This window comes from Dermacentor albipictus, chromosome 8 (assembly GCF_038994185.2).
Source record: "Dermacentor albipictus isolate Rhodes 1998 colony chromosome 8, USDA_Dalb.pri_finalv2, whole genome shotgun sequence".
Lineage (NCBI taxonomy): Eukaryota > Metazoa > Arthropoda > Arachnida > Ixodida > Ixodidae > Dermacentor > Dermacentor albipictus.
In genome coordinates, this window is record NC_091828.1 from 13,058,195 (window position 1) to 13,073,750 (window position 15,556).

General features: G+C 47.5%; 1 protein-coding gene across 10 annotated transcripts in view; it reads left to right on the forward strand.

Annotated features, from left to right (window-relative positions):
* The window catches only part of LOC139048619 (microtubule-associated serine/threonine-protein kinase 2-like), a 705,675-nt gene that overhangs the window by 571,785 nt on the left and 118,334 nt on the right, over window positions 1–15,556 (forward strand). For 9 of the 10 annotated variants that reach the window (XM_070523057.1, XM_070523063.1, XM_070523058.1 and 6 more), the window contains one exon: window positions 11,819–11,958. The exons of the other annotated variant lie outside the window; for it this stretch is intronic. In XM_070523057.1, the coding sequence (XP_070379158.1) occupies window positions 11,819–11,958 (140 nt within the window). The remainder of the gene's footprint in view (window positions 1–11,818; window positions 11,959–15,556) is intronic. 10 annotated transcript variants of the gene reach the window in all.

Consider the following 15,556-nt stretch of genomic DNA (forward strand, 5'->3'; position numbering starts at 1 on the left):
TAAGTTGGAAAGAAAGATTGATGCAAAGAATGAATGTGGCGTTAGACATCCGAGTAAAACGAATTTGTTGATTGCGTGAAAAACGTTGTTTATCAGATTCCTATCACGTGTCGTCAGGTATACGTAGGGCAGACTTCGAGATGCATGAACACGAGACTAAGGGAACACTTATCTAGTCTGAAAGGTCGCCCTGGTACGCATTTGGCTATGCATTGTCAAGAACACGATTGCTCACCGTGTCTTAGTAGCACCGTAATGTTGTATATGCATAAGAATCAAACCACGAGAGAAATTGTGGAAGCACCCTGGATTGAAAAACAAAAGGAAAAATGCATCAGCCATCCTTCTGTTTCATTGCTGGATAAAGAAAATTCGCTGTTGTCATCACATCTATAACGTATTTTCATCGCAAGTGTTTGTTACATGCGTCTTGATGTTTTTATGTTGACCAGGTGGCTTCGGTCCTCGCCGTTTGATCTCAAGAGTTGTATGCGCCATAGGCGTGCTCTTCTTGACTAGATCGCGCAGATCTGTGGGTACTTAAGCAGGAAGTTCTTGAAGAATAAACCCAGTTGTTAGAAAGCGCTCGTGCTTGTGTTGCCCCTCTTCTGTGTCTCTGTCTTTTTGCGCACAAGATTTTTTAAATAATGAATTTGTTCCAAGTAGGCCGACTCACCATTATGCTACAAATATTTAAGCAATATTAGGCACGCTATTTGAAGAAATCCTTAAAGCGCGTTGTATCCGTGATTGCTGTAGCTGCTCGCGGCAGCTGGTTCCATTCGGAAGTGGTTCTTGGAAGAAATGCACGTGAATAGGTAACAGTTCTACAACGAGGAAGATCTACTTTTTGGAGGTGGTCAATTCTAGATGAAATGAAAAGAGGGATTTAATGAACGGATTGTGGAAATTAGTGTTGTGATAGTAAATTTTATGAAAAAGAGCAAGCCGGGCTATTTTACGCCGAATTGTAAGTTCTGGAGGGTAAGTAGTGACTTCATTGTGGTAACACTGGCTGTGCGGTCATAATTGGATAAGGTGAAGCAAACGGAACGATTCTGCACTCTTTCATGTTCGTTTATCAGTGTAGTACCATTGGGATCCCAGATAGATGATGCGTATTCAAGTGACGGACGAATGTAAGTTGTGTAGAGAAGCTTTTTAAGTGACGGGGGTGCCATATACAAGTTTCTTCGAAAGTATCCAAGTGATCGGTTAGCTTTGGTGACGATGTGCCTCACATGATGGTTCCATGATAGGTTTCTACAAATTATAACACCGATATATATTTAGGGTGAAACAGACTCAAGGGGCGTATTATCAAGATGATGGTGTGGTGATGCTAATAAGGTGCGAGATACGGCCATTGATTTGCATTTCGAAATGTTCAATTCTATGTTCTACGTTTGACACCAGAAATGTATGGTATTTAAGTCGCTCTGAAGTAAGGCAACATCGTTTTGGATAGTTATTTTCTCATAAGTTACACAGTCATCCGCAAATAGGTAAATCTTTGATGAAACGTTATCGGGTAGGTCATTCATGAAAATTCAAAAAAGTAAGGGTCCCAATACATACCCCTGGGGAACTCGCGATAGCACTGGCTGGACTGAAGAATCAACGTTCTTTGCGGAAACAAACTGAGTACTGTTAAAAAGGAAAGCACGTATCCAGTTTAGAACATTAGGATCTAGATTTAACTGGCCGTGCTTAAAAAGTAGTAAATGATGACTAACCTTGCCAAATGCTTTGGAGTAATCTAACGAAATACACTCTGTTGTGAATCCAGAATCAAGTAAATGATGCAGGTCGTTAGCAAAGACTAGAAGCTGTGTTTTGCAAGAAACATTCTTGCGAAACACAGCTTAACACAGCTGTCAGGGTGTAAAAAACTGGTACGACTCAAGGAAATTGACAAGGTGAGTGAAGATAATCTGTTAAAAACCTTTACATGGAACAGATGTGAGTGAAATTGGACGGAAATTAGGTGGATTGTGTGTTACCCCAGACTTGTGTACTGGCACAACCTTACCTATCAGCCAGTCTTCCGGAAGGCTAATAGCTGCAGGGACTGTGAAAAAAATGCATGCCAAAATGATAGAGGAGTATTCAATAGTATTTTTCAAGGAGTTTGTACTGATGCTGTCGACGCCACATGATGACAAGTTTTTCAGCTTCTTAGTGACTGTACGATACCCTCAGAAGTAAAAAAGATGGCGTCCATGGGCAAGTAATGACGTAATGGCAAGGTATGTTGTGCATTGGTAACTACTGGGCGAGAAAAGCCTTTACAAATGTATCATTTAAGACAGACGCACATTCTACGTCAGGCACTGGATGTCCTTCCGTTGTTAGCAAAGCTATTGCACTGCGCTCATTGCCCCGTATGGCGCTTCGAAATTGTCTAGAGTTATTTTTTAGAATATATATCAATCCACACTGAAAAGTCGCTGCTGCCGATAAAAAAAATTCACAGGCGATTACGATACCCCCTAAGACGACATTTGAGGCAGCACTCGATATGTGTTTTAACGCGACAGCGTTAACGACCTCGTGTCGCAGAAAATCCGGCGTCGGCTTCCGGTGTCTGACGTTGCTTCGGAAAAAATATTTTCCAACCATCCATACCAAGGCCCTCCATGTGCCGCAAGCAATTTCCTGAACTAATTGAATTTCGCGAGCTAAAATACGTGGAAATATCGTAAACTATGACACAAACACACCATACAGGCATGATAGCGTCGGATTGTAATTTGATTACACGAGAAAACATAATTCTGTTGCCCCAAACTCAAAGAAACGCCTTTCCCAGCGTTTCTACAAATCATAGACCATCCGCGGCGTCTGCTATTTGCGCGCGCCGGTGCGAGGGTGTCTTGCGACCATGGAGCGGCCCGCCAGATTCTTTGCAATACCTGCCGCTAGCGCTCCTCTCCGCTGCATCGCGGTCCACGCAAGAGGCGGCCTTTCTACCAGAATGCCCGCCTTCGTGCATAGTGTTTGCGGCCAGCGCTTCCCAGTAAACATTAAGATTACAAACGCTCCAGTTGGCGGGAAGCTTCAGAAGTAGTCAGGGATCTTCATTGCTAACGCATTCCACTTTTAAAGTCGAACTTTAAGCGTCTTACAAATTTTTCATTTCGCTATATATATTCATTGGCTGGGGCGGACAATCTGTCTCTTGAGGCATGTTTCGAACGGAGCAAAGTGCGGCGTGACTGCGTCGCTAATCGGCAGATCGCGAGAGGCAGCGCGTGCGTGACGTGTCGGCGCGCTTCACAGCAGCCGCCGCAGACCCCCCAGACGAGGCGCGCTGCACTGTATGATGCGAACTAAGCTTGTGTGGTGCGACTGCGTAATGAACATTCACCGCCATTTGCCCACTAACTGACGTGAAAGAAGCGATATGCGCTGTTGTACGGCGTATCGAGTGCACGACCTTCGAAGTCGCATGGTGCATGCCTGCACAAACTGCGGAAAGCTTTGCGGTGTTTAGTTGTGTCGACGGCAATTCTACCATGGTGCTTGTCCAATAACATTTGTGGATGTAATGGACGGCGACACCGACCTCACTTACAGAAATAAATTATGCCAGCACTCGCCCCTTTCACTTTATCTTGTGATGGCCAGTTCGAAGTAACGTTCAATAAATACCAGCGGAAACCCGTTTTCCTTTTTTGTTACGTGTTCCCAGTTTTTATAGTAATAATTGCTGTTGATATAGTAATTCTATAGCAAGCAATTTTTTTTCTATTTCTGACATACTAAACTGAGTCGCATTATTTACGTGCAAATACTGTAATCACTCTCTATTTAGTACACAGCATTACCTAGGCCACTTGCAACACAAGACGCTGCAAGCTTCCCAATCATCTGCTTCAAACATGTAGCCCATGCAGGCGCTAAATGAAAACCGCTTGCAGTGACATGCCGACAAGTATTGATCGGGTGTAATCGTAAATTTAACTTTGACATACCCGTATGTGACAAGGGCCTTTTCAAACATTGCCAAGTGGAACAAACGCCCGCATGACGTACGACAGAACCTAAGTCGATGACACGCGCTTATTTACAAGTGAAATGTGGCCTACGGAGGTACTGCACAGGCCCAGAAAAGCATGCCATGAGCAGTTAAGCACAGTTGCAACAGTGCACAGCGAATAAACACGACGTGAATACCCTGTGCTGTGTAACAGCCGCTACGGCAGTTCGGGCACCTTGCCTCTAGCAAGATGGCGGCGACCGACTTCACTTTTGGAGACCCTCGTACATTTCAGAAGTTCAAGTACATAAGTGTAAGCTATAAGTTTAAGTTTAAGTATAACCTCCTTGGATTCCACTAATAGTTTGTGACAGAAATGAGGTCACGAAAAGAGTATGGTAGGTATTTAGCAACCACATAAATGCGTCGTTTGGCCATTCTGCTGCAGCAATCAGAGACCACTCAGCACATCCTTGTGAAATGCCAAGGAATCCATCCAGTGAGACCCGTAGGCAACGTACACCTTCCAGAAGCGCTTGTACATAAATTGGATGAATGCATCAACTGGTCAGCAGTCGAGATGAGCAAGATATTTCCGGGGATTCTTTTGGCCAAAACAATGATTTCTTAATGATGCACGTCGTAGTGCGAGACTCCGGATAAATTTTGACAGCCAGTAGAATCTAACGTCCCCCAATGCACGAGACACGGGAGGTTTTACAATTCGCACCCATCGAAACGTCGCCGCCGCAGCCGGGATTTGAACCCGTGAGCTAGTGCTTAGCCGCGCAGCACCTGATAAGCCAGATACATTTAGAGTGTTGGTTAAAAAAAACAAGAAAGAGATTGGTATGGCTGAACATATAACGGTTTCCAGCAAGTACCGACGCGAGCACAAGAAGTATAAATGGACAGGACAACGCTGGTGTTGCTGGATCCGAAAAAAGGCATAGGAAGCACTGCAAGGTAGATGGAGTTTTGATGAACAAAAATATTGAGGAGATTTATTCGAAAATGCTAGAACGAAAAGCATGTTTAGTAAACCTAATTTACTCAAGCAGGCTAGGTGACTATTTGTCACCTCGCTGCTTCAAAGGAGAACTGAGGTGAAACAGCGCGAAAAAGACGAGGACACAAGGAAACAAATACCACAGACAAGCGCTGTCTGTGGCATACCACAGCGCTTGTCTGTGGTATTTGTTTCCTTGTGTCCTTGTCTTTTTCGCGCTGTTTCACCTCAGTTCTAAGTATGAACCAACTAGCCCTCATCAAGATCTTACTACTTCAAAGGAGATGCGAACAAATCATCGCCATTATCCTCATCATCATCAAAATTTGAGCTTGTCTGACAAGCTCGGATAACGATGCAGTCTCACCATGTGGATTCCCTTTAGCGCCTATTAGCCTTGGGGCCGTGGGTCTTAACGCGCAGACGGAATGTTAGCACACCACCTACTGCTTCGCTTGCAATGACGCCAAATAACAATCCTGTTCTGTTAGCGCAGCAGGAAGGCAGTGATTGGGACGGGGGAATTTGATTAAGCTGACCGCGTTGGACCAGTGAGAGACACGCCAGCGGAAGCACGACCCTTTCACGCGTACAAGGCACATACTACGAACTGCGCATCTCGCATTCTTGTATCTGGACGCATTGCCAGGTTCTGCGTTGCCCAAAGGCCAAGCTACACCTACGCTTGCCAGTGCGCGAAACCTCGCGCCCGCGCACCCTGCGCTTGCCGCACCCTGCGAGTAATGGCGGTATGAATCTACAAGGCGCGCGCGAGCGCGCGTCCACTTGGCTCACATTTTCACCTTGGTGGACGTCGTTTCGTATTATACAACGAAGATGTGTACCTCTACTTTCCGAGGAAATTTTCGTGTTGTTGTTAGAAACTCCACATACGCCAATCCCGGAGATAGTGCAATGCCGGGCCGACCCACGGCGGAGGCGAAGAAGGTATTAGGAGGAAGCTTTAGCTCGGGTGCTCCTAACTAAATACATGTAAAAGGAGAATGCGTTTTTATCCGCAACCACTGCACCAAATTTGACGAGGTTTGTTGCACTTAAAAGAAAAACTTAAAATCTAGTGACTGTTGGTTTTGCATAATTCCATTCAAACTTTTTCATTAAGAATTGTCAAAAATCAAATAATTGTGAAAAACGAAGCTATCCAGTTTACAACTTCGCAACTCAACAACGAAAAACATTATACAGTTTTGTGAATTGCATCAAATAGTGCGTCTGAAGCGGACAAAATTGATATGTTACACATGAATACCAAAAAAAGGTATGTTATGTAAATAGAGCTTTTGCAGAACCCTTGTAAACTACGCAAAAAATTCACGTAAGATGTAAAATAACATATAGAATTTGTTCGCTTTCAATGATCTAATGGATGCCTTTTCAAACCGTGATATCTATTCTTGATGCAGAGCTATGAATTTGTAATCTTCCTACTTCTATTTTTTTCAAACATTTGAATCTTTGAAAATCTTTTTAACCAAATTCGGACTCCAAATCGAAATTCCGCTTCCAACAGTCACTAGAATTTCACTTTCTCTTCCGAACTCAATAAATCTCATTAAAATCGTTCCAGGGGTCATCTCAGAAAAACGTTTTTCCGTTTTACATGTGTTTGAATAGGCGGAGTCGGATTTGGGCCTTAGCTAAAGCTTCCTCTTAAGCACTCCCCATACGTGGGCCGATCCCGGAGGTAGTCCAATGCCGGGCCGAACCCGCCGAGGAGGAGGAAGTACACTTTATTGCTCTAGAACGAGTAATTCAGTGGTTAGGCCGGAGGTCTTCATCTTCAATTGGTTGATGAGAATCTCCGGCCTGCATGGGTGGCGCCCCTATTCCAGGGCACCACAGAGCGTGGCTGCTCTTCGGGAATGATCCACCAACCTCCGTTGGAGGCTAGGGTGGAATGCCTTTTTGTGTCTATTTTGTGGAATGCCTTATGCGTATTGCACTCCCACGTGATGTGATAAAGTTTGGGTATGGCGCCACACCACGGGCACGTGTCCCTGTATTGACTTGGGAACATTTTGGATAACATATGTAAATTTGGGAAAGTTCCTGTCTGCAGCTTTCGCCAGTAAACTGCCTATTGTTGAGTGAGTGTATTATGGGGCGGGGGAAATCTGATCCTCGTCCCTCTCTGGTAATTTAGTATGTCAGAGTATGTTGGAATCACTGTCATGAAATCCTCAGGATCTCTGTTTGGGTTCACTCGGTTTTTATGCTCGCGAGCGGTCCTGTCAACCCTTTGTTTGCCCTCAATCTCAGTGTGCCCTGGTACCTAAAAGACGGTGTGTCTTATGCGTTTATTCAGCCGGCCAGCGCGGAGGAAGATATGGAGCAATTTCTGACAGATTCTGCCGTTAATGTAGTTTCGGCATGCTTCCTTGCAGTCTGTTACAATTATAAGGGATCTATTTCTGCGGTAGCCCTCCACAGCTGCTAGAGCAACAGTCATTTCCTCTCCCTCGGTTACCGTACAATCCAGTGCCGACGCGCAAGCGATTTCCCTATAGTCCGAGTCTATTACTGCCGCGACGACTCTGTTCTGTTTCCCTTCGTTCTCGGGGATAAACCGCGGCGTCCGTGTATACAGTGTTCGCCTTGGTTGCTAGGTGTTTTTCTGCATACTTTGCCTTAGCGTTCTGCCTGGCTGTGTGTAAATTTGGATCCATGTTTCTTGGCAGGGACACTACTTTGATGTGGCTGCGATATTCATCGGGTAGGTTTGCCGTTCTTTGTTCTTCCCTTTCAAATTCTTTGGGCCACAGTTTTTAGGAGCTTTCTGCCCGTGGTAGTCTACTGGAGTCTGAGCAGCTGCGACCCTAATTGTGCGTCTTTGAGCTCCTCGAACGTGTTGTGGAGCCCGAGGGCCAGCAGCTTCTCTGTCGAGGTGTTGGCCGGCAGGTGAAGCGCTGTTTTGCATGCTTTCCTTATTATGGTGTCGGCTTGGTTCCGTTCGCCTTTGTTTGTGGACGTCTCACAACAAATAATCAACCCAAGACGTCCTACTACAAATTAAAGAAAGGGTTCTTAGCCACATCCCCTACAAAGTAGAAAACATAATAACGGCACCCGATGTCAAAGGAGCGTTCGACAACGTCAACCATGCGGCCATCCTCAAGGCACTGGATGATCTCAACAGCGGACGAAGAATCCACGGCTACGTGACAGCGTTCCTGTCAAACAAAACAGCCACCGTGGGGTTAGGAGACCTGCGGACAGACAAGTTCCACAAGCCAAAGAAAGGAACCCCGCAGGGATCCATGATCTGAATGATCCTTTTACACATTGCAATGATCGGAATATTCCGGAAGCTGCAAGAGATCGACGGCATACATCACGCCATTTATGCCGACTATATCACCGTCTGGACTAAGCAAAGCTCACTCAGCCAAAAAGAAGAACGATTACAAGCCGCAGCAACATGCGTAGAAGAATGCGTTAGGGAAAGAGGCCTCACCTGGTCAACGGAGAAGTCCGAGCTCCTGAGAGTCTGAAGGGGAAACGCTCGGAAGAACAAATCAGCTTCACCCTAGAATGATGGAAGATGCAAGAAAAGGAAGCCATCAGGTTTCTGGGAATGTGGGTGCAGAGCAATCAACGCTGCGCACGCACAATAAACCTGTTCAAGCAAGTGACGGTACAGGTGGCACTTATGATCACCCGCGCCTCGCAAAAAAGAAGCCGCATAAAGGAAGAAGATACAGTCAAGTTGGTTAAGAGCCTCATAATCAGCCGGATAAGCAGAGGTGAAGCAGGCGTTAAGCACTCCCCATACGTAGGCCGATTCCGAAGGTAGCTCAATACCGTCCCGACCCGCAGTGGAGGTGAACCATGCGTTAAGCATTCGCCATACGTAGGCCGATCCTGAAGAGAGTTCAATACTGTCCCAACCCACGGTAGAGGTGAAACAGGCGTTAAGCACTCCCCATACGTAGGCCGAGCCCGAAGATTGTTGAATACCGTCCCGACCCTTTGGAGGTGACGCGGGCGTTAAGCGATCCCAATACGTGGGCCGATCTCAAAGTTAGGGCAATGCCGGGCTAACCCGCGGCGAAGCTGAAGCAGGCGTTAAGCACTCCCCATACGTGGGCGGATCCCGAAGATAGTACAATACCGGCCCGACCCGCGTCGGAGGTGAAGCAAGCGTTAAGCACTCCCCTTACTTGGGCCGATCCCGAAGATAATGCAATGCCGGGTCCACCCGCGGTGGAGATGATACTCGTCATTAAGCAGGGGCCCACATACCCAGCTTCACTGGTCGTCCTTCTTCACAGAGTGGAAGGGCACTGATATTTTTTTGTGAGATAGCCACAGCACCGAGACTCGCCTAGAAAAGATGGCAATTTTAGAATAGCGTTTGTTGCCTTATGTACTATTAACGCAAGCACCATTGCGGGACGTTGGGGGGTGCGTCCCTTTCAAGACTCTTGTAACCTTCGGGAACGCAAACGGAAGGAAGCTTTATTGAGCGCGATTTTAGAAACTGATTTCGCTCAAAGGGAAAATGCAGCAGCCATGGGACTTTCTACTTCCAAATAGAGTGACCTAGCATGACGCAACGCGCCCTCGAGGACAAGCACCGCAAGCGCCGGCGCAGAAATCTTGACGTCGTAATTTGTGCAGGGTTCATTCGCAGCTTGGTGCTCTCATCTTTCTGGAGTTCGCGGTCAAAATCACGCTGTGTGATCACAGTTCCAAAAATGTTCCTTCTTATTTTTTCGGGCATCATATTACAGACATGAGGGGAAGCTCCATTACAGCATCTTTGCACGATATCACCCTTACCCACAACAAGGGTGATATCGTGCTTGAGGAACCGTTCCTGAAAGCGTCCTTCGCCCACAATTAGTGTCCGCGGCTGCTGTTTTCGGCCCTTAAACAATGCTGCTTCAGGCGCCCGTGATTTTCAGTGCAGAGCAAAGAAATAAGTGTGTAAGTTGATCTTCTCTGAAGCACAATACCGCCACTATTTGGTGCGGACTCCGCTTATTTGCCACGGGAGATGACTTTGCCCTAACGATGCCGCCAACATTTTCATCGTAGAAGCTTCAACAGTCCAAGCAGCTTGTGAACACGCAATAAGCGAGACCTGTATCTTTTCATTGAACATGCTGAAAGCCAAAGAGAAGTATTGCCCTTTGCATGCCTTATTTGTTGCGCGCCGTCTGTCCAGACGACATGCGCGGCTGAGAACCGTCGTACTGAGTGCAGCACCTCTTTTGCGTCATGATGCGGAGAAGTGGCGAACTACGCTCCAGACGGGTCGGTCATGCATGCGTTTCTCTGTGGGTCGGTCGGCCACCATAACCCTGTTGTTACTATGCGGACGCGTCTCGTTAGGTTTACAGACACAGGGATCATGGAACAATCTCACAAAGTGGAAGCGCTATGCGCTCAGATCTAATTTTTAGGTGCGTTCAGAGAACTCGAAAGCTAATTTAAATTGTTCAGGGTGATCACCGCGAGTGAGAACGCAGTCATCACGATAATTCACGCTGGAGCGGGAGCCATGGGTGTGGCCGTGTTGGACAACACTGTTTAGCGCACGTACACATTAGATACCTGTGCTCGCGCAGCGCTTCAACGCGTGTGACGTGTGCTGCCCCACCTGCGCATGTGGGAGGCGCGTTGGTGGGCGTACGTGTAGTTCGGCCTTGGGACACTACCAAGCAGGAGCAAAGTGCTTCTATCTTCGGCGAAGCCGCTCGGAAAAGGCGATCCACAAATAGAGTGCCTTTGAGGGCCGCGGAGCGCAAGTTCCTGAAGCGATTTACGGACAAGCCATTCGGCTTTTCTTGTGCGGTTTCCGAACTCCTGTCGGATTTGCACAGTAATCCAGTGCGCGCAAAGCAGTGCCTGCTGGGAATGTTTCTTGGTGGCGAGCCATTAAACAACTTCCCCTTCTGTGCCGATTGTCGCAGATCCCTGGGCCGCGGTAGGGTGCCCGTGAAGTCTAGTTGCAACGGCCTCAGATACCGCGAGCGCCCTACCCATTCCCCGCCTCTCGATTGTATGTCTTAAGGCTCAACAAAGCTTGGACGACTCCTATGAAGCGAGTTTCACTTTTTTGTTATTTTGTTATTATCGATTCCTGCGCAACAGGGATCAAGCATCTTTTATTTTTGCAAGTATTCTAGCGTGTATTGTTTATTCTTATGATGTCTTTATTGATACTCATGTTATGTTGCTACACTTTTCGTGCATTCCTCACTAGCTTGTGCATATTTATATATCACTCATTGATACTAATTGTTTATGACATTAATATCACCCCATTTTAGACACTGGCTGCATTTGTTTTTATAGATGCTTATCTTACATCTACTTGGTAATTGCACATTCACATTGACGGTAAAACCTACACAGTAAGACCAAAGGTTAAGAAAATGACAAAATTGCCCTTTTTGGTTAAATAAGGCCCCACAAAAAGAATCTGAAGCTTGCTAAAATGTCAGCATGTACACAGTTGACAACTTCAGTAATTCCTCATGCATGGGTGTTTTTGCGTGCAGTCTATATTGAAGGGGCAGTGAGCATCCGCTAGAGCTACCGGCCGTAGGACACTTTTTCCACAATATCCTCGGTTATACTGATGTCTGTGCATAAATGCCGCTGCGACATGAGGCATCCGCAGAGTGACTAAACATCCCCGCGAGACGCCCATGCCGCTGGTTTCACTTGCGCGCTCCGCTCTGTACACCTGCGACAGGTACGAACATGGATTTATATGGGAATGTCTCCAAAGAGAGAATTCTCGCCAACATTCGCGACTTGGAAGAAAGACGCGGGTACTCTGCATTCTGCCGCAGCGCCGGTATCCCTGCTGGTGGGCGCGGATAAGGTTGACGTGGTGCTCTACCGCAAGAAGTGCTACAAGAAGTTCTGGGGCTTCGGGTTTGCTCTGCGCAGACTGAAAGGCGAGGACAACATCAACTACCTTGTGGTCTACGTAAGTGCACAAGAATGGAAAACTGGTGTTTCTTTAATTTATCTCAAGTCATATGTAAGGTTTCAAGTGAGTTTAGAGAAACCAAAAGCTCATTTCAATTGGTCAGGGCGACCAACGCGAGTAAGAAGTACTACTCAATTTGTTGCATGTGGAAAGTTGCGTTAAGTGCCGTCTGCATTTTTGTCCGTGCTTTGTTCTACTGCATCTGACAAACGAGAAAGGTGGGTTAAACCACACCGCACTTCTAGTTGCTTTGCTTCTACTTTTTGTTCCCTTCATCATCTTTGTGGCGACGCTGTGGGACGTTGTCCACGGCGCTCAGTTGCAGCCTTCCTGGGGTGTTGTCTCGTAATCCTTGGCACTTCATCGGGGCTTGCTCTTCAGATGACAATGTAGAACCTCAAACAGAATAACCTAGAACCGTTTGAAAGAATTGAATCGACCAATCATTTAATCAACCAATACTGTATTACCTTTCAAATATAAGGAGGCGGGGACAAAATCTTTTAAAATGGCTTGACAAAAGTCCTTGCCTTTTTTGTTCCGCATAACAGCAAACATTGCGCACAGGAAGTCTATTCTATACGCTCAACAGTAATAAAATACATGCTATACGCGTGACACAAACACCAGCAATTCACACCTGCACTGTTAATATATATTGTTACGGGAACGAAGGAATACGACTGAAGACTATTTACAAAATATATTTGGAACGGGTAACTGCAGCGCTGGCTAGTTCAGCCCACATCTCGAGAGCCAGAGAGCTTTCATCGTTTTTGTCGGGGAACCTACGTGCATCCGCCATAAGAAACGCGCGATATGCATGTATCATTACCCCCGGTGGCAGCAGCACCATCCCACGGTGTCTAAATATCGGTGATAACCAGAGAGGCTTGAGGCGTGCGACATGCACAACGTCAGTGGAATTCAGGGGAGATGAGGCACTGGTACTGACTGGGGCGATTTCTTAGGTAACTGTAGTCACGGCACGCAGCACTCGATATGGGCCTGTGTAGCGAGACAGGAGCTTTTCTGACAGGCCAACGTGACGAGACGGGGACCACAGGAGTGCCAGAGATCCCGGCGAAAAGTGTACGTATCTGTGTTGGCTATGGTACAAGCGCCGTTGCTTCTCTTGGAAGGTCAGGAGGCGAGCGCAGGCAATTTATCGTGCTTGGGCTGCCCCGGTAATTACGTCAAGTGCATACGCACTGGTCTCTGCAGCGGCGGATGTAAGGGGTGCGTCCAGTGGCAATGTGGGTTCTCGGCTGAACAGCAGAAAGAACGGGGAATAAGAGGCAGTGTGGTGATGCGAGAAATTATACGCAAAAGTGACATAGGATCGGGCAAGGTCCGAGTCAGTATGGTCGGACGAGATGTACTTTGAAAGCATGTCTGTTTGGGTACGATTCAGGTGCTCAGTGAGACCATTGGTCTGGGGATGGTATGACGTAGTCAGCTTGTCCTTCGTGGAGCAGTACTGCAGGATGTCGACGATGACTTGAGAACGAAATGTCCGACCACGGTCTTTGAGCAGCTGACGCGGATCACCATGCTGCAGAATCACGTCGCGTAAAAGAAAATTGGTGACATCTGTGGCGCAGCTTGTTGGAAGCGCTTTGGTGAAGGCGTAGCGCGTGGCATAATCTGTCGCCACAGCGACCCACTTGTTGCTAGACGTGAATAGAGAGAAAGGAACAAGTAAGTCCAAGCCAACGCGAAAGAACTGCTCCGAAGGAATGTCGAGCGGTTGAAGGCAGCCGGCAGGGAACGTCGGCGGTGATTTCCGGGGCTGGTACTTTTCACACGCAGCAACGTATTTCCCGACGGAGGGGGCAAGGCATGGCCAAAGGAAGTGCCGGTGAATCCGGTCGTAGGTGCGGGAGACGCTAAGCTGACCTTGCGTTGGTAAATCATGAAGTTCTTTGAGAATAGCTGACCGGTGGTGCTTAGGAATGACGAGGAGTAGGGCCGTGCCGCCGGGGCGTACATTGTGGCTGTATAATATGTCATCCCGAAAGAAAAAACAGGTCAAGGCACAAATCAGAAGGCGAAGATTCCAAGCCATCGATGACGGCGCGCAAAGTGGCATCACGGCGTTGCTCGTCGGCAACGTGTAGCTGCTGAGAAACAGGCAACGCAAGCGTCGGTATCGGGGTCGGGATCGGTGGGCGGTTCGTCTATTTGAAAGCGCGATAAACAGTCTGCGCCTAGATGTAATTGGCCTGACTGATACACTACCTCATAGGAATATTCTTGCAGCTGCAGGGCCCGTGACCAAGCCGGCTGGTAGAATCCTTAAGTGAGGAAAGCCAGCAGAGAGCCTGGTATTCCGTAATTACAGAGAAGTGCGTGCCGTACGAATACGGGCGGAATTTGGAAACATCCTAGGCGAGAGCCAGGCATTAACGATCTGTAATGGAATAGTGGCGCTCCGCTGCTGTGAGGAAGCGGCTAGCGTCCGCGATAAAGCGATATTGACCCTCCTGGCACTGGGCTAAGACGGCTCCGATACCGTGACCAATGGCATTGGCACGGACCTCTGTAGTGGAGGACGGGTCAAATTGGGCTAGTATAGGTGGCGGGGTGAGAATGTTGGTGAGGTGGGCAAATGCGGCATTTATAGCAGGGCCCCACATTAACGGCACGTCCTTCTTCAGATGATCAGTAAGAGATCGGCCAATCACTGCGATGTCTTTAACGAAGCGTTGGAAGTAGGAGCAATGTCCTACAAAACTTCGGATGTCTAAGACAGATTGAGGTACGGGAAAAGACGTGACAGCACGAATTTTCTCCGGGTCTGATTGAACACCGGGATCAATGACGAGGCATCCCAGCCCTCTAATCTGCCGACGACCGAAGTGACATTTCGAGGAACTTAGTGGAATGCCAGCCTCGGGGAAGACTTGAAGAACACCTGATAAGCGCTCAAGGTATGTCTTAAATGTAGGCGAAAATACTAAACGCCGTCTATGTAGCAGAGGCATGTTGACCATTGGAACCTTAGAAGCAAAGAGTCCATCATACGTTCGAAAGTTGCTGGGGCGTTGAACAGACTGAATGGCTTAACTTTGAATTGATAGAGAACATCAGAAGTGGCAAACGCAGTCTTCCCTTGGTCTTTTTCATCCACAGAAATCTGCCAATGACCAGACCGTAGGTCTATTGATGAAAAATAGTTGGCACCGTGGACACAATCGAGGGCGTCGTCAATGCGAGGCAAAGGGTAGACGTCTTCCTTGGTAATGCGGTTTGGATGATGATAATTTACAAAGAAATACTATGTGCTATCCTTCTTTGTAACAAGCACCAAGGGCGACGCCCAAGGGCTCGACGAAGGTTCAACAATGTCTTTGGGAAGCATCTTGTTCTTATCTTATTCAGGTAGGAGGCATCTGGCGAGGAGAGTAAGGGCGCGGGTCTGCGTATGGGTGAGAAGACGAGGAAAAGGAGCTCGAATACGGCGACGTCCAGGAGGTGCGGCAGTGGCGAGTGACATGGCCAATGCGGAGGCAACAGGAGCAAATGGGCTTGTCGTCCTGAGTTCTCCACTCAGTAGGGTTACGCTATCTGGGAGGGGAATGCAGAGCGCCAT